The sequence below is a fragment of the Phoenix dactylifera genome, chromosome 3 (assembly GCF_009389715.1).
Source record: "Phoenix dactylifera cultivar Barhee BC4 chromosome 3, palm_55x_up_171113_PBpolish2nd_filt_p, whole genome shotgun sequence".
Taxonomy (NCBI): domain Eukaryota; kingdom Viridiplantae; phylum Streptophyta; class Magnoliopsida; order Arecales; family Arecaceae; genus Phoenix; species Phoenix dactylifera.
This window is the reverse complement of record NC_052394.1, coordinates 1908925-1928261: the sequence shown is the minus strand read 5'-3', so window position 1 is coordinate 1928261 and position 19337 is coordinate 1908925. Positions and strand designations below refer to the sequence as shown.

The following is a 19337-nucleotide window of genomic DNA, read 5'->3' as shown; positions in this document are numbered from 1 at the left end:
AGGCCTTATCCTTTTATCCCATTTGTAGACCGTTGGATGTCCGCTCCCTTCTCTAAATCAAAATTACTGAAAAGTCCCTGCTGCCCAATTTGGAGGACTCGGACCGCTTGGTTTTTGCGGTTCCTATTGGGTTGGACCAAATGTGACCAGGGTTTCGCTTGCAAACTGTCGATCAGGCTCACGGGTGCTGTTTTTCTTTTTTTTGTGTGCGCGCGCGCGCAATGGCTGCTCATATTGTTCTAGGATGAGTGCAACCAACAGAGTCTATCGACAGGAGATAGCGTAAGGATTGAGGGGTAGCTACAAAACATGTCCAACGAATCTCTCCCAAGCGGTGAGCAGTGAAGGAGGCAACTTAGTCTGCAGTCTTATTTGCCTTCCAATACACATGAGCAACTTGAAATGAGTCACAGTTTCTCGCTATTCTACGCATATCCCTGAGCAGTGGATGGTCATCGCCTCTACATTCCTCATCCCGAATTCACTTGACCACCATCGCCGAGTCCCCTTTCAAGAATATATTGTTAGTCCCTACAATACGCCCCGCAAAGATTATGCCCACCTAAGCTGCCCTGAACTTTGTCCCAATAGCTGTCATGTCATATGTGTGACGCTCTCCCACAACAAACAGTTTGGAGTTGTGATCTCTGATTACAAAAACTATACCTTTTCTGTCTCTATCTGTTGACACAACTATCGAAATTCACTTTGAAGTTGCTGGAGTGTGGGAGCTCCTAAGAGATAAGATTGAATCTATGCGCTGCAGCAGCAAAGTAGGGGCTCAAGAGTGCTCCATAAATAAAAGATTGGCAAGAGTTTGAAGAATATATAAAAAAAAGAAAACAAAGATTGAGAGGAATAGCCAAATAAAATCTTAATTAGAAAGTGATGATTGAAGCACCATTCGAAAGACGGCTCTTATTATTTGAATATGAACCTCTTCCCAACCAAGCAGGTGTGGGAGCATTGGGATGTTACGTGGATTCTGCAGAGAGTTGAAGTAGATATGGAACATCATAAGAAAGGGAAGCATGGAAGCACATGTTAGATTTAATATGAGAAAGTTTGGAAGCCCGGTTCATCCATGAGGTTTTATAAGTCTATATGTAGTTATGAGGAAATAAACAAGAGAATGATACTCCAGGGTTAGAAACTTAAAGCAAGCTCATTATGGAAAGTCATTAAACAGCACTTACATATTCCCAACTGCTAATGTGGTATAATGAAAGTGATCTGGGTGCAATCAATACTCACTTACTCTATTTACACAGTACGGACCTTCAACTGCCACATAAGACAAGGAAACGGAAAATTAAACCGCCACGATAGCCATCTTTGCTCGCAATGTTCTTTGACGCTTTTATCAAAAAAAATGTTCTTTGACCTGAATAAGTTGATTGGGTTGACCCGAACGAGCCGACCAGATCGACCCGGTCAACCTGTCAGGACCAACTTAAAATCCGGAATATACTAAAAAGGTTTGAACCGGTAGTGAATCGCTGACCCGGACGGTTGACAATGTTTTGTTTCTACTGTTGGGTGGGTAGTGGTAGGAGGGTGACAGCGGTGGCTTGAGAGGGCAAGCATCGCTCATGTTTTTTAAGAGACAGAGCCTTGAAGAGGAGGTAATTTGATGAAGATGATCCTTTTCATCGATCAGTTGACTCATGTTTGAAATGGTGCTAGTAAAACCATTTAAGTTGGGCCAAAACAGGTTCTATGCTAAAATATGTCATTACGATACCGAATTCTATATTCGTACCATTTTATTACTGTATCGATACGGTAGGTATATAATCAATTTCATGTACCGAATGTCAGTATGTTTTTAATATTATATATCGATACCGAACCGGTATGATATAGTTTGCTGTGTACTGTTTGGCTCGGTATACTATATTTTCGATATTGCTACTTCGTTTCTTGTAAATACTAAATGCTGTTGAAAATAGAACATAATATTTATCAAATATCAGGTCCGATCCAAAAATATGTAATTTGAGAATTGGAATTCTGGAACACTGTAAAGTAGCAAACAGTATTATTAACGAACCGAGTAAATTTGCTGAGGTCAGCGGACAGCGACTCGGAAGCGGAGCGGGTCGGGTGGACCGGAGCGGGACCACCGTTTACCTACGGGTAGTTCTATATACAACCCCCCTATTGCTCAGGACACCCCCCCAAAAACCAAAAAAAAATACCCAAACTAACCTTTAGTGTAATTACCATATTGCCCTTGAAATTTTCTCATACACCCCCCTTCCTCCTCCTCCGTTTCGTTTTGAAAAGAAAAAAAAAAAAAAACCCCTCAAACCCCCCTTAAACCCCTCCTCCCCCGTTCCCCCTTCTCCCTCGCGTCGCCGGCATTCTCCCGATCTCCGACCACCTCGCCGGCTTCTTCCGGAACCACCTCGCCGGCTTCTTCCGAAATTTTTTTTTTTCACGGTTCGTGCTCCGTTCGGCACTGGATCGCCGAACAAAAGGCTTCTGTTCGGTTGAACAGTGCCGAACAGAAGCCTTCTGTTCGGCAACCCTCAACCGAACAGATCTGTTCGGCTGCACAGTGCCGAACAGAAGGCTTCTGTTCGGCACTGTTCAGCCGAACAGAAGCCTTTTGTTCGGCGATCCAGTGCCGAACGGAGCACGAACCGTGAAAAAAAAAATTTCGGAAGAAGCCGGCGAGGTGGTTCCGGGAGAAGCCGGCGAGGTGGTCGGAGATCGGGAGAATGCCGGCGACGAGAGGGAGAAGGGGGAACGGGGGGGTTTTGGGCGTTGGCGAGGTGTTTTGGAGGGGAAGAGCGGGGTGGGGGGGGGTTTGGGGGGTGTAGAGAGCAATTTAGGTGAGGGGGTGGGGAGGGTGGGGGGTAATTTAGAAATTTTTAATTTTTTAGGGGTGTCCTTAGCAAATGGGGGGGTGTAGAGAGTATTTAATTTTTTTTTAATTTTTGGGGGGTGTCCTAAGCAATAAGGGGGGGTGTATATAGAACCACCCTTTACCTACGCTTACGACAGTTTTCCCAAATCCGGTAATTTACCGAAATAACCTTTCCCTCTGTTCCGCCCTAACCTTTTTACCTTCCGGAGATACCCGGTCACCCCGTATTTCACGACCGTTGCCGGTCTCCCCCCACCCACTTGTTCTAGTCCCACACCGACATCAGACCCAAACGTATACCCACTCCCTCACGTGGCCCGTCTACCACCTCCAGGCCCACAAGCTCGACACGTCATACGGGATACCATGTCAAGGTTCTCTCAGCATTTATCCGGACCAAAAGCATGCGGGCCCCACACCGGTAAGAGAAAGTAATTTAACCCCGCCGTAGGACCATCAGATCCCATCTCCGCCGTCCATTCCGTGCGTCCAAAACATTTCTTTACACAAACGGTGGACCAGAACGGGCCCACAGAAAAGCGCACCGCGATGATGCCCCAGATGAGCCATCAAGGGCGGACAGCGAATTCCCCTCCTTCCTCCTCTCCCGTCTCGTCGCCTTGATCGCCGACTCCAGGAACTGGCCGTGGCAGCCGAAGACGGACAAGAGCCTCCAATTCCGACAGTTGCCGACTTCTCGCGTGCGCGAGACGCCCTCTCTCTCTCTCTCTTGCTTTCTTTTAATATCTTTCTTCTTCCCTCCCGCCTCCTTTGACCGAGTCCCCGATTCGTTGGCCTATTCGTCTCGGCGACTCGCTCGATCGATTTAATAAAAGAAAAAAAAGAAAGAACCGCTATAAAGAAGAAGGGGAAAAAGTGAGAGCCCAGGAAAAGACGGCATCTCATCTCGGCAGCGACTCGGAGGCATCGGAGAAGACGAATCGAAGAGGAGGAAGAGGAGAAACCCGAGATCTGGGAGATTTCTAGGGTTTTCGATGGCTTGCTAGGGTTTAGGGTTTTGGAGGAGGGGGAGGGGGCTCTGGTTGGGGGGAAAGGATGATGGTGTCGCGGGGGCTGTTCGGGTGGTCGCCGCCCCACATGCAGCCGCTGACGCCGGTGTCGGAGGTGTCGGAGCCGCCGGAGTCGCCGTCGCCGTTCACGGACTCCGGGGTTGAGGCGGTGCAGGTGGAGGACGAGGGGCCGGTGGACGACGTGGAGGAGATCGAGCCGCCGCCGGCCGCCGTGCCCTTCTCCAGGCTGTTCGCGTGCGCCGACGGGCTCGACTGGGTCCTGATGACGGTCGGGGCGTTCGCTGCGGCGGCACACGGGATGGCGCTCGTCGTGTACTTGCACTTCTTCGGGAGGGCCATCAACTTGCTCAATTCGGAGAGCCTTAGTTCCGACATGCATGGCCATGGAGATGTGCTGTTCCATAAGTTCAAGGAGGTATGTGATACGAGAAACAAAAAGTCTATCGTTTTCTTATTTCTTATGGTTTATCATCCTGTTTCTGTGTTGATGATTTCGTTCTTTTCTTTTCCCACTTTAATCAGCTTTCGAATTCATTGTCTGTAATAGTGATATGCGGTTTTTACATGAGGATTGTTCCGAGTTTGCCTATTTCGGTAAATCGATGCATTAGGGTTTAAGGTGGGTTATGGGCATGGTGTGATTTAGGAGACTCCAATTAGGAAACTTCTCCTTTATATTTTTGCTTGTACGCGTCTTTAGAATTTTGATGGGCTATGCAAATCCACTTTGGCATCTCTTTCTTCCTTGTCAGTTCCTTCACTAGATTATTGATCCACGATAGGAAACTCTTTTTAATACCTTTTCTTGCGTTTTTGCTATCTGATGGTATATTTGCCTCTTATTATCCTGCACCATACTATACCTTGCCTCGCCTAGTCGCTAGTATTATAAAGGAAAATTGGGTTAATTATCAACTTCCTTGTATACACAAGCATCTTCAGTTTCCAAAACATGACAGAAGCTTTATCATGCTTGTTGTATTTATTTAATTCTTACATGGTTTACATGTGTGCACACCCTTTGTACACGTGGCTTGTATCCATAACTTTATTTACTTTAGACATCGTGTTGTTGCTTTGAAGAATATTCTTTAATTTGGAAACTCTTGTCAGTCAGTAGATTATATTACCAATGACCAGTTTGTTTTCTCCTATCTGCCTGGTTATCTTCTTTTCAACATCTATTTTGGATTGGGCTAGAAGTCATTCATTACAGTTATAAGATTTTATCTCCACAGGTTTGCCTTATGGATCAAGATATTATCCATCATAGTAAACACCATTTTTGCAAGAGTTTCTTACCTATATAACTAAATAAGATTGAATGGTGAATTAAATTGCAAGATTCATAAAAATTTCTTCTATTTTCGTGTAGTGAATTTGGTATTAAGAAAAACAGTGGTCTATTAAGACTACCATGTGAACTAGAAAATGAGGTTTAAAGGCATTCTACACAGGAAAAGGAACATGGGACATTGAGAAAATCTCGCAAAAATTTTGAGTCTACCTCTTGATGAAGGAGATAATCCCTTTCCCTTGTTTAATTCGAAGAAAGAGTAAAGCCCAAAGTTTTGCCAAATTAAAAACTTTATTTCGAAAGACATCTATTTACTTTCCTTTAGGATGTCCTATTAGATAGCTTTAGGTATGACTTGCCAAATGTTTTTTCTTTTGTGGGAAATAAAGCCCATGATAAAAATAGAAATTGCTGCAAGAATTTTTTGACATAATTCTGAGAAAAAAATGCACAACTAGTAATGTGTTTGATAAGAAGGGTTCGATATGGTTGTGGTCCATCCCTTGGCAGCCAGAATCTTCTATCTAGGATAACGCACCTACTCAAAATCTTTCCAAAATCTTGAACCCTCACCCACTTCGAAATGCTTACTTAATAGAGGTGTTTTTAAATATCCAGTTCCTTGCACTCGCACCCCAACTCACTCCTGCAGGTGCTCACCTCTGGCAATTAAGGCCTAACCTCAGTAGTTTTTATATGTATACAGGAGACTTTTGTAGTAGATGAGCCTAGAATATGCCCAGTAAATGCTAAGGAGTTATCAAATCCATTAATTGTATTTTAAATTCAGTATGTTTTCTTCAAGTTGAACTTATTGGCAGTCAGGGCATTTTGTGCGACTTCAGTTATGATGACAGTGTTTTCCAAGTATCGGAGTTAGCAACTCTATTGAAGCTGAAGTTTTATTTATATTTCTTGATAACAACTGCAAGGAAATCCATATTGATGGATGCAATAAGTCAAGTAATAAGTTTGAAGTGATCTACTATTGCTGAGCTAGGTGCACTAATCATAGCAGCCCCGAAGTCATCAAAGAATAATGTTTCCATACAAGGAAGATTTTAGGTGCAATAATCATAGCAGCCTGGAAGTCATCAAAGAATAATGTTTCCATACAAGGAAGATTTTAGGAGTGCTACATTGGTAAGATATGGATCAACATGCCTACAAATGACCTACCTATAAGGGAGAAGATGTGATAGAGTAGAAGTTGCACAAATAGTTTGCTTAAGTTTGGAATTCATCTGTCCAGATTAATCCTATCGTCCAAATGGCGTTGTTTTTTTTTTCTCCTTTTTGCCTTTCCATGGTGTTTTATTGGACATATATACACTCAATCAACTACAAGTAAAAGCCAATAAAATATTTTGATACTTCCATTGTTTCACAATTTATGTTTAATTTGAGACATATTCTCATAAGATCATGGGAAACTTTATTTAGTCCTACAATTCAGAATTTCCTTGAACTGTTTGTGTACATTTTGCTTTACATATTCTATTTTTACGACATTAAATTCTGTAAGAATTACAAGGGTGGTGTCGGTCAGTACTAATTCCACTTTTAGTTTTATTTTTTATCAACTTATTATTTAGATATGCCCTTTTTTATTTTTGTGACCCCCGGATTTTTCTTTTTTCTTTCTTTTTTTTTTTGGGGGGGGGGGGTTGTAAGGTATGCGTCCTTTCCTTTGATGTGCATAGTTTCCACATGTTCTTAATATCATGTTTTGAAATGTACAAACCATTTCCTGTACTGTGTATTGTTTGTTCATTTCTTGTCATAGGTATGTACTATTTCCTCTATCTTTTCTCTTTCTAGCAATTATATTCCTATAACTATGTTTATTGTGAAAAAAAAAATTTCTTCATTGTGAAATTTTTTTTCTTCATTTCAATTTTTCTCATTGAGATTTTCTGATCATCTGATGTATGCATTCTTGCTCCATCTTTGAATATCCCTGTTCTATTTGTATGCTGAGTGTTCAGAAAAAGTCACCCTTCCAGAGTTGATCATAGTGTAAGATCAATAGTTTTTACCCTGCTCATTTGCTGTTCTTCTCCACTTGCAGCATGCTCTCTACATTGTCTATATAGCTGCTGGTGTTTTTGTTGCTGGTTGGATAGGTAAGGTCAAATTATTGTCATCCAACCTTTTTATTATTTAAATATGTTATTGATGCATATGCTGAATTGATTGTTTCTATAGAGGTCTCATGCTGGATTCTTACTGGAGAGAGGCAGACTGCAGTCATCAGGTCAAAGTATGTCCAGGTCCTGCTGAACCAGGACATGAGCTTTTTTGATACTTACGGGAACAACGGAGACATTGTTAGTCAAGTATTGAGTGATGTGTTGCTCATTCAATCTGCACTAAGTGAGAAAGTATGTTTATGAGCTGGACTATCTTTTCATGCTGTGGACAGATATTTTTGTTCCTACATGTTTCATCTGTAGCATGTAAAAATACATTTATTGTAAGATCTGATTAGTCTATTTGAATTCTCATCAATGTGTTTGTCTTTGGTATTGGGTGCAACCATGTTACAGGTTGGAAACTATATCCATAACATGGCTACATTTTTTGGTGGTCTGGTCATTGGATTGATCAACTGTTGGCAGATTGCACTTCTGACACTAGGCACTGGCCCATTCATTGTTGCTGCAGGAGGAATATCAAATATATTTCTCCACAGGCTTGCTGAAAATATTCAAGATGCCTATGCTGAAGCAGCGAGCATAGCTGAACAGGTTTTTCTCGATGCAATTCACGAGCATTTATTATTATGAGTTTCATAGTCCACCACAAGTTAGTGGTGTGTCTGTTTCTTTTGTCTCTGTCTGATAGTCAAATTTGTTTTCGGTTGAGTATGTCTCATTCACTTTTACCTCAACAACTATCTGCTATTATCATTATAAATATATTAAAAAAGATTAAGTACATAAAATCAAACTGCTTAACTATTTAAAATTGATACAGCTTTCAAGACACTGCTTGATCATCTTGTATGATCTAATTTTTGCCAATTTCAGGAGCTTGCTGTGATTAACCCCCCACCCCCTCTCCTCGAAGGTAGTGGCCGTGAGGATTCTGTTGTTGGCCAGGCTTTGAAGAGGGCCTAATGTTCACTCATAGAAATCCCTATCAATAGAACCCAGATCCATGCCCAAGGGTGCTGGGCAGCTGGCCACTTGCTATTGCTTTTTTCTCGTTTAGCTCACACTAGAACTGAAAACACTACCATTTCCAGCTTATCTGTTTCCTTGAAAACCATAACTCATCATCACTCCTGTGCACAAAAAAATACAGCTGACCAGTAAAGACTCCTACCTTTTTTCCAATAACTTTCTTTTCCTAGAAAGCTTGCTGATTGTAATTGTCTCTAAACAGGTCATGTGTTTAAGCTTATGGACCGCTTTATCATGCTGTGTTCTCTCTTTCTTTTGGCTTTTGTACTTGAATAGGAGACGTATGCTGGTTTTTTCACTTAAGCATGATATTTAATCTCAGCTATTGGGGCATTGTTGCAGTACCAAATGGCATTCCCAGAGATTATAATTAAAATAAGATACTTATGCATGGTCCTAACAACAACTCAACAACCCAATTTATGAGATTGCATGAACAAAATCTGCAATCAATTAGCTAACTTCATTGATTAGTCGGACCATGATGCTTTGCGCAGATATGTATGAACTTGTTAAGAACGTAGCAATGTATTATTGGCTATGCAGACAATGTCCTATGGCTACTCTGGAAACAAGTCATCTTTGTCGCAAGAAACTTAGGTGATATTGCTGCTATGGACAACTCTTTTCTGTACCATCTATGGATAAGTAAATTTTGTTAGAGGACTTTTTTAACCAGTACCTTTTTACATATATATAGAAATATCACTTCCTGTAGTTACAATTGTATATATGTTTGTTTTTCATGCCCTTCCCTTCTGATATTATTTTTTTTTGGATGTTATATTATGATATCAGTTCCTGCTATGGTCAGACTTGTTGAAATATTATATGCTGTTGAATTATTCTTTTTTCTGTTATGATGGCCTGTGAAGTTTGGGACTTCTCTCTCTGAGGTAGAAATTAATAGCAGCAGTTTGCAATAATGAATTAATAACAGTAGCAAAATGCATTCACCAGTTGCATTATGAATTATTAACAGCAGAATGCCTTTGCTGTAATAGTGCAAATGATATGCAGTTAATGTTGCAAAACAAGTAATACCAGAATGTACTTTTGAATACGATCATTATTAGGTGATAAGTTGGTCTGGTAAGATGTGGCATGGCAGTTGTTGATAAACTGATGATATATTATTAAACTATGCAGGCAATCTCATATGTCAGGACTATGTATGCGTTCACAAATGAAACTCTGGCGAAGTATTCATATGCTACATCACTTCAGGCAACACTGCGGTATGGGATATTGATAAGTCTTGTGCAAGGCCTTGGTCTTGGATTCACGTATGGACTTGCCATATGTTCTTGTGCTCTACAACTTTGGGTTGGAAGGTTCCTTATTTCACACGGAAAAGCTAATGGTGGTGAAATTATAACAGCTCTGTTCGCTGTAATTCTGAGTGGCCTGTAAGCTTTTTTTTTTTTTGGCTAGGGGCCTGTAAGCATTTGTTGTCTTTTAAAGTGTAAATCTTATTTTATTTTTCAAGCATAGCATTTTTCTTATTTATGTTTTTGTCATTTACAGTGGATTAAATCAAGCAGCCACAAACTTTTACTCATTTGAACAAGGGAGAATTGCAGCTTATAGACTTTACGAGATGATAAGCCGTTCAACCTCCACTGTCAATCAGGATGGGAATACCTTAGCTTCAGTACAGGGAAACATTGAATTCCGGAATGTATATTTCAGCTATCTATCACGTCCGGAGATTCCAATTTTAAGTGGTTTCTACCTAACTGTACCTGCTAGAAAAACTATGGCTCTTGTTGGTAGGAATGGTTCAGGAAAAAGCAGTATAATTCCTCTTATGGAGCGCTTCTATGATCCTACTTTAGGTATTATTGTGATCAATTTGATAACCCCCTTTTACCATTTGAATCTGCATTTCTTGGACTCGTGACTGAAGAGTTGAAAGGCTTCCTTACCTTTTGGTGCAGGTGAAGTTCTTTTGGATGGTGAGAATATAAAAAACCTGAAGCTAGTGTGGTTAAGAAGCCAAATAGGACTAGTCACCCAGGAGCCAGCTTTGTTAAGTTTAAGCATCAGGGAAAATATTGCCTATGGAAGATCTGCGACATTTGATCAAATTGAAGAGGCTGCTAAAACAGCACATGCACACACATTTATCAGTTCACTTGAAAAGGGATATGATACACAGGTATGTAGAATATGTTTCAACCTAATTAACTGAGTCTCTATATCAATTTGCCCCCACTCATTAATTGAGTGAAATGCATGTCAGGTTGGTAGGGCTGGTTTGGCATTGACTGAAGAACAAAAAATAAAGCTTTCTGTTGCTCGGGCTGTGCTTTCAAACCCATCTATTCTTCTACTCGATGAGGTCACAGGTGGCCTTGATTTTGAGGCAGAAAGAGCTGTTCAGGAGGCATTGGATATTCTCATGTTGGGACGGTCCACTATTATAATTGCTAGACGACTTAGCCTTATAAGGAATGCTGATTATATTGCAGTGATGGAGGAGGGTCAACTTGTTGAAATGGGCACACACGATGAATTGCTGAATCTGGATGGCCTTTATGCAGAACTACTAAGATGTGAGGAAGCAGCAAAGCTTCCTAAGAGGTACTTATACACTAAGACAACCTTCTGTTCAAAGTCGTTTGGTATCCTTTCATGCTATGGTGAAGAATTTTGTAGACCTAGTTTACTGTAGTCCCTTAGTTTTTATTACACCTGTCCGTTTTGAAAGTTACCAGTACACTTAACTTTCTAGTGTTTGTTATATGGTTGTCAATTTAAAGTCAACATCATTTTTAATTCATTTGCTAGGTATTCTAGATGGCTTGTTTGTTGGGTCAATACTTACACTAGTTAAAGCATACCCTGGCTTTATAACATCATCCAAGCACCTGCATGTTATTAATTTGGATGATTGTGAAACCATTGTGCTTTACTTTCCTCTTGCATAGTTGTAACTATTTATGTATATATGTACCATCCAAGTCAGGGACAATTTTTTTTCTCTGTCGGGCCATACATGTCTATAGGGAGACGAATAGCACTGCTGACTGGGTGGCCTCCTTCGCGGCTCACCATTATGGAGGCTTCACCTGGGAAGACCACGTGTCTGCGCCTTATCCTCTGTATCATTTTCTCTTTTCTGATTTTGTTGGCTGCACCCACACCTCTCGCGTGTGAGCCGCCATTGTACCAAAAAAAAAGTAAGGGACAATTTTTTTCAATATTATATTTGTTTAACTGTCTATTCATATTCCTATATTCAAGTGGTATAGCTTCAATATAAAAAAAAAGAGTTTACACATTGGTCTAGCCATCGGAACGTATCATTTGTGCATACCCATCCCTACAATATACATTTAAGGGGGCCCTATTGATCAATACCTGGTTGTATTGTGTATTATTGACCAATATGGACTTGTATTAGCCAATTTTACTTGGACACATGATATGGGTGTCAAGAGTGTCCAAAAGAATCCAACACAGGAATCTTCTAAGAATTGGATGCGAGGACTTGTCTATATTTAAAGAATTAGACACAAGGATGTATTTATATTAAATATATGTATGTGTAAATATGTATTGGTATATGCATATCATAAACAATGAGCTGCATCAATGCTCCTTAAGTTGATAAAATTTGATAGGATGGTTCCTCTTATAATGTCAAAATCTAAAATTTTTCATTAGAAGTGCGAAAAAATCCAATTTTTCAGGTGTCTGACCATCAAAAGACCCAAAATTTGGAGTGTCCAGGTCAAACTGGTAGCAGCATATACCAGCTGATAAGTGTCCTATTGGTATATTCAACAAGTGGCCTTTGGTGTTTGCTATATGTACATGATAAAACAGGCACCTCTGAGGTGGCACAATCAAGGGCGCAGATGGAATGCAACAACAGGATCATGCTGTCCTTAATCATGGCTCTAGGGAAGGGCAAGGTTCATGAGGGCTTGTTGACTTTGGCCTCCGTCATTTTCTGCACCATCTGCTTCTTAATGCAATTGCATCAGGAGATCGATGCTGGGATATTTTTATGACAATGCAAAATCAATAAAATGTTCCTCTAGTGGGATACACATGGAGATTTTGATGCAGATCGAACGAAGCACCGAAGATCAAGGATTTAAGACCTGGTGGGATGGTGGGGCATCCTACCATCCCACATGTCTGGATGGGGCACCATCCCACATGTCTGGGCGGGGCACCATCCCACATGTTGGGACAAGTCTAGGATGAGATGGAGACCAGGATAGGATGGGGCATTCATTCTCCCAAGTGTCATGATGTGGTGTGCCCAGTTCCTTGGAAAAACCAAGATGGCACAGTCTCAGGGCTTTTGAATCCTTGTCAGAGATTACCCAAGATTGTTGAATGCATTATATATAGGTTAAAAGAAATATATAGATCGATGAGGGTTTTTATAGATAGGTTAAAAGAAATATGGCTGGATTTATATGAACATCCTTAATGTAGTTCTGTTTTTGAGTATCATCTAGAGCCTGGATTTTTCAAAAGAAAGTTTCTCTTAGTGTTTTCTTTTGTTGAATTGGAATACCAGGCAACGTGGAAAGATCTAGAATGTACGATGGTTATGGCAATTATGGGGATGCTAAAGTAAACGTAAAAAAATTAGGATGGTTCGAGTTTGTTAGATGAAGCTTAGGAATGACTCTGGCAAGGTATTTGGTAAGGGATTAATACGTACGATGGTTTGATCATGCACAATCATAAAGAAATATACAATGTTTAATGTATCTGGAGATGCCTTGCATGTGAACCATTTGCCACAAAGTAAGCATGAGCGATAAAATTATTTGCTTGCTGAATGGTCCTTGCAAAGTATTGCTTGTGGTATGGTTAATTGAAGACTAGGGTATGGGGACCTGTTGAGTATGTATAAGTTCTTTCGGACGAAGATTGTCTAGATAACATCAAAGTCATCGTGTCTTGTTGATATATACAATCATCGTGGGAATTTTGCATCTCGGGCTAGCTGGTTATTTGGCGAAGTCAGATAGATGCATTACCTGGAGTACACATGCTTTTGGCTTCACACCATCACTCTTCTGAAAAGTCAGAAACAGTGCTGTGTTTTAGATACACTAGAGGTTGAGTGTTGAGCATGGCCATAATGTCTCTCATGGAAGGGACTTTTTCCATGTCCCTTGGGAGTGTGGAAGGATGTCTCAACATGAGGTGAACTTGAAGTAGTACAAGTGCTAGGATACTGAATGGTGGCTTCTTCATGTGAAATTTAATCTGTGCTAGATAATCTTGTTTCATATTATTGCAGACAATTTCAGCTGCTGACTGCTATATACTTTTGTATACAGATGTTTTATCATTGCTGCTTTGTACAGAGTGGAAAGGACTTTATCAAGTTCGTTATGCCAGGCTTAGGAAGTTTTTCTTCCTCTCATAGAAATCAATTAACCAAAGCGTTCAGGGTCGAGTGAAATATTTTGCTAGACCTGGTGAATCGTTGTACAGAAATTGATTTTCCAACTTCTGTGGGAGAGATCTAGCTCTCAGATTGGCTGAGCATTATGAGAAAAGTTTGTAGTTCAGTAGTTTGAGAACATGATACATATTTTGTTATTTAAGCTTTGGTCTTTATCATATTGTCACAATATCCAGTATGCAACTTCATATTTTATGTTCCTTTACGTTTGATACTTGTCTTCATTTTTTTTAGCGAACCTCATACATGCTTAAATAATGGAAAATAATAGCTATTGCAGCTTTTAGAATTTGTTCATATCTTCTACTTGTTTTGTGAAGTAAAAGCTTTTGGATCTACTAGTTATATTTCCTGAAAGTTGGGTAGTTGATCGCATTGTTAGTGTCATCACTATGCATTTTTTTAATTGTTAAAATCATGAAGCATTGCATCTCATATCAAGTCACTGTCCATTTGACCAATCCAACAGTCATTTATATAGTTCACTTGATGCATGGGTTTGTTATATGCTCATGGTTATTGCTCATTCAATGCATCAAGCTGAGTAAATGTCAAGAGACTTTTCTTTACCTTTCTCAGGACACCTATCAGGAATTACAAAGAGCCTGCAACTTTCCAAATTGAAAGGGATTCGTCAGCAAGCCACAGTTTTCAAGATTCATCGTCTCCTAAGATGGCAAAATCACCCTCTCTTCAAAGAGCACATGGTGCACTTCGGCAGCAAGATTCTGGTTACAACTCTCATGAATCACCGAAGGTTCACAGCCCACCTTCAGAGCAAATGGCGGAAAATGGGATGTCCCTGGTGGCAGCAGAACGAGCCCCATCCATCAAAAGACAGGACAGTTTGGAAATGAGATTGCCTGAGCTTCCCAAAATTGATGTTCATTCTGTAAATCGACAATCCTCAAATGCTTCAGATCCAGAATCACCTATTTCTCCACTCTTAACATCTGATCCTAAAAATGAACGTTCTCACTCGAAAACATTTAGCCGTCCTGTTAATCAGTTTGATGACATGCATACTAAACAGAGGGAGACGAAGGACTTGCAGCACCGCAAACCACCATCCTTTTGGAAGCTTGCAGAGCTTAGTTTTGCAGAATGGCTTTATGCTCTTCTAGGGTGCACCGGTGCTGCAATTTTTGGTTCATTTAATCCGCTTCTTGCTTACAACATTGCACTGATAGTGGCAGCGTACTACAGAATTGATGTCCAGGATATACGGAACGAAGTGAACAAATGGTGCTTGATCATTGCAGGTATGGGCATTATTACAGTGGTCGCCAACTTTTTACAGCACTTCTATTTTGGTATAATGGGGGAGAAGATGACTGAGCGAGTTAGAAGGATGATGTTCTCAGGTAACTGATATTGTCTTTATATTGTAGAAAATTTTCTTTTCGCATAAACTTATTATGGCGCATCTGATGAAAGTTCCATGAAAACATGCATGCCAACTAATCTCTAATTTCTTCCAGCAATATTGCGTAATGAAGTTGGATGGTTTGACGAAGAAGAGAACAGTGCAGACATGTTATCCATGCGTTTGGCGAACGATGCAACATTTGTCCGTGCTGCTTTTAGCAACCGACTATCTATATTCATACAGGACACTGCTGCAGTTGTTGTTGCCCTTCTTATTGGGATGCTGCTAGAATGGCGAGTGGCTCTTGTTGCATTGGCAACCCTACCCATCCTTATAGTTTCTGCTATTGCACAGGTTAGCTTTATATGTTCATACTTAGCATCTACTTGGTGTCTGAGGTAGGCCTTTTTTCCTTTGCTTTCCATGTCCTTGGGTTGATGCATTTTATATAAGGATAACAATCTTTGGTATGGTTTTCAATTGTAGTATCAAGGGAGTGAACACAATTAGAAAAATGATTCAGTATAAGACACTAATGGGGTTTTAGTCTATCTTATAAGGTTGTTTTCATGGGCTCTATTACCTTCCAATTAATCTGGGTCATCTTTCTGTGAGGATATGAGAACAATTTGGGAAGGTAGGACTGTGATTTTGCTGATTTCACGTTCTCTGGCCATTGTTAAACTATGATTTTATAAGTAAGTTTACATGATTGTCAGTGTTGGGAAAAATGCTGAGATAACAGGCGTAACCATGGCTGTTTCAACAATATTGCAGTGCTAAGGATTAGGAGCGGTTGAATTTTGGTTTTTTTGGTGGGTTGCCTGACTCTGTAGCCTTGAGCAAACAAGTACATTCGAGAAGTTTGAATTATCCCTACATAAATACTCATTCAGCATTGGATGCCCGAATGCATTGTCTTCCAATAATTTCTATGAATGGCAGAAAATTTAGAGAGAGAGAGAGAGAGAGAGAGAGAGAGAGAGAGAGAGAGAGATTGGAGAAATGAATTTGATGAAATGACGGAGCTCCTAGATCTCTAGTCTCGAAAAAAATAGGGATTGTGTGTTCATCTTAAATGGTGATTTATGGTGTTCATGCTCTTTTAGGACTGAAGTATGAAAGTTTCACAAAACAAAAAAAAACCCTGTTTCTCTCATCAATAACCTCTACTTAGTGCTCATCTAAATGGATAATTCCAAGAATATGTTATCTGGACATCCATACTTGGCATCAATACAAGGGTGCTCTGTGAATAAATTCCTCTGAACTGACTCGGAAGAGAGGTGATGGACCGAGGAAAGAAGGAACTAAGATACCTATCTTAGTTTCAATCATAAGGAAGGAAGAAACTCCCACAGAACGTAATATCCTAGAAAAGATAAATCATTTCAAAATGCGATTTTCTTATAGGGGTTCTTAAGAACAAAATTTTCCCCTAATGGTGAAACACTCCCTCTTAATGGCATCTTAGACTCCCTGTTTTTTAGCTGTAAATGGATTTTTCTACAGATAAATCATCTAGGAATCCAGACAGGCCTGTAGGGACTATTCTCTTGTTTAGTATAGACCTTTAGGCTGCCTTTGGTTCAGAGTTAAGAGTGAATAAGGCCCCCTTTAACCACTTAATCCAAATATGCTTACTAAGCACCCTCTCTTGACCTACTTTTTCTCAGTGGAGCATGCATCTTGAGAGGTAGGCCAGCTGTACTTTTCCCCTTAAGCATGGAGTAAATTGTACTATGCTTATAATAGTTTACCCTGGGTTGAAGTGGGTTAGGAATAGCTTGGTCCATCTATTTTGCTACTAACTTATTCTGCAAAGGAGGGGGTCCTAAAAGGGATAAGTGTTAAAAGGTATTTTTCACACATACAACACGACTAATGCTGGGACAAGGTAACTATTTTTCTCCGCTAAATCTTTCACTTCTTAGGAATAAACTGATTTATGTTTGTTGAAAATAATTAATGTATTAGTGTAATGCAAAAAATTAATGGAATATTAAAGGCAATGACTTGCAATTGTTATCTCTGTAATCATCTCTTTTTTTTTGAGTTTTTTCCTTTTCTTTTATTGATATCTAAAATAACAACTTGACCGCTTTGTGTTTTACCTGCTGTTGTGTGCTCATTGCTTGCATGATTTGAGAGTGCCAACATTCTGTGTGATTTTTTTGGTCTATACTTATAATGTCCCATAGAATTTAGGACCTGCAATATGAGATCACATAAGGTTTATATTAAACATGGGAGTGACCATTTTTTTCTACTTGCAGAAAATGTGGCTTGCTGGGTTCTCAAGGGGAATTCAGGAGATGCACAGGAAGGCCTCTTTGGTCCTTGAAGATGCAGTTAGAAACATTTATACTGTAGTGGCATATTGTGCTGGTAACAAGGTGATGGACCTGTACAGATTGCAGCTAGGTAAAATACTCAAGCAGAGCTTTTTTCATGGAATTGGCATTGGTTTTGCCTTTGGCTTCTCGCAGTTCCTGCTTTTCGCCTGTAATGCTCTTCTCCTTTGGTACACTGCGGTTTCAGTCAAGGATGGCCGTCTCACGATAGCTACAGCACTTAAAGAGTACATGGTTTTTTCTTTTGCCACTTTTGCATTGGTGGAGCCATTTGGCCTTGCTCCTTATATTCTCAAACGGCGGAAGTCCCTCACATCAGTATTCGAAATCATTGACCGTGAGCCGAAGATCGATCCAGATGATAACACTGGTCTTAAACCCCCTAATGTTTATGGAAGCATCGAGCTCAGAAATGTTGATTTCTGTTACCCAACTCGCCCTGAAGTGATGGTGCTTAGCAATTTCAGTCTCAAGGTCAATGGGGGACAAACAATAGCAGTGGTGGGTGTTTTGGGATCTGGGAAGAGCACAATAATTTCTTTAATCGAGAGATTTTATGATCCTGTTGCTGGGCAAGTTTTGTTGGATGGTCGGGATTTGAAGTTGTTCAATTTGAGATGGTTGCGGAGCCACATGGGTTTGGTTCAACAGGAACCTATTATCTTTTCAACAACCATAAGAGAGAACATTATCTACGCGAGGCACAATGCAACAGAGGCCGAGGTGAAAGAAGCAGCAAGAATAGCAAATGCCCATCATTTCATCAGCAGCTTGCCGCATGGTTATGACACACATGTGGGAATTAGTGGGGTAGATTTGACACCTGGACAGAAGCAGCGGATTGCCATTGCTCGTGTTGTGCTAAAAAATGCACCGATTTTGTTGTTAGACGAGGCCAGCTCTGCCATAGAGTCTGAGTCGAGTAGGGTGGTGCAGGAGGCCCTTGACACACTAATTATGGGAAACAAGACAACGATTCTTATTGCACATAGAGCAGCAATGATGAGGCATGTGGATAACATCGTGGTCCTAAATTCTGGCAGGATAGTAGAACAGGGTACACATGATTCCCTGGTGCAGATGAATGGTTTGTATGTCAGATTGATGCAACCACATTTTAGTAAGGGCTTTCGTCAGCATCGACTCATCTAGGTAGAGGTTCCTCTGATGATGTGTGTAAATTATTTTCGGTATGGTGGTTTGAGTTCTCTTTCACCCATTCTCCAGTTCTCAGGAATGTCAATACTGCCGCCCTGTCACTGGATGAAATTCATTGTTGGTGGCAATTTGTATGCAGAATGGGTGAGATGGAGAACCGACAGGCTTTTAATAGGTTGATTGTGGTGGTTGGTCATAGTTGACATTGTTCAAATGCTTGGATTGATAGGACAAAAATAATTGTGGAGTTAGGAGGACAATGAGCAACTGAGGTGGCAATGCTCGGGTGATTATGTTATATGCATTCTTTTGGAGGCTCGCATTCTCTTTACTGGGCTTATGCTGCCTCCTTAGTGTATTAATTTGTTAATCAAAAGGCAGAGCTGCAAATTTTTTTTTCCCCTTCAGAGCTGGTTGCTTGATAGTGGAAAATGCTACTCCAAACACTCATTGCAGATTTGAAATTTTTGCTTTCTATCTACAGCTCTCTGTAATTTATAATGGGTGATGTGCATGATATGGGAAAAATGTAAAATCGTAAGCAGGTTATGTAAGATGGCTTGATAGTGGAATATGCTATTTTCCAATTTGATTTCTTGTGGATTTCGAATTTTTTGCT

At 40.4% G+C, this 19337-nt stretch overlaps 1 protein-coding gene across 1 annotated transcript; it reads left to right on the top strand.

The window, feature by feature from the left end:
* Nucleotides 1-3931: 3931 nt before the first annotated feature.
* LOC103710662 (ABC transporter B family member 20-like) lies at nt 3932-19337 on the top strand. The gene is made up of 11 exons (XM_008796512.4): nt 3932-4321; nt 7275-7329; nt 7412-7587; nt 7753-7953; nt 9541-9800; nt 9919-10229; nt 10332-10552; nt 10637-10977; nt 14417-15201; nt 15319-15560; nt 17483-19337. The coding sequence occupies exons 1-11, from the start codon at nt 3932-3934 to the stop codon at nt 18710-18712; spliced, it is 4212 nt and encodes a 1403-aa protein (XP_008794734.2). The 3' UTR covers nt 18713-19337.

Bases quoted from the DNA above. Each gene is read 5' to 3' on its own strand.
- LOC103710662 (XM_008796512.4), top strand. From the start codon at position 3,932: ATGATGGTGTCGCGGGGGCTGTTCGGGTGGTCGCCGCCCCACATGCAG. The intron at 4,322-7,274 runs GTATGTGATACG...CTCCACTTGCAG, and splicing joins TGTTCCATAAGTTCAAGGAG to CATGCTCTCTACATTGTCTA. The intron at 10,553-10,636 runs GTATGTAGAATA...AATGCATGTCAG, and splicing joins AAAAGGGATATGATACACAG to GTTGGTAGGGCTGGTTTGGC.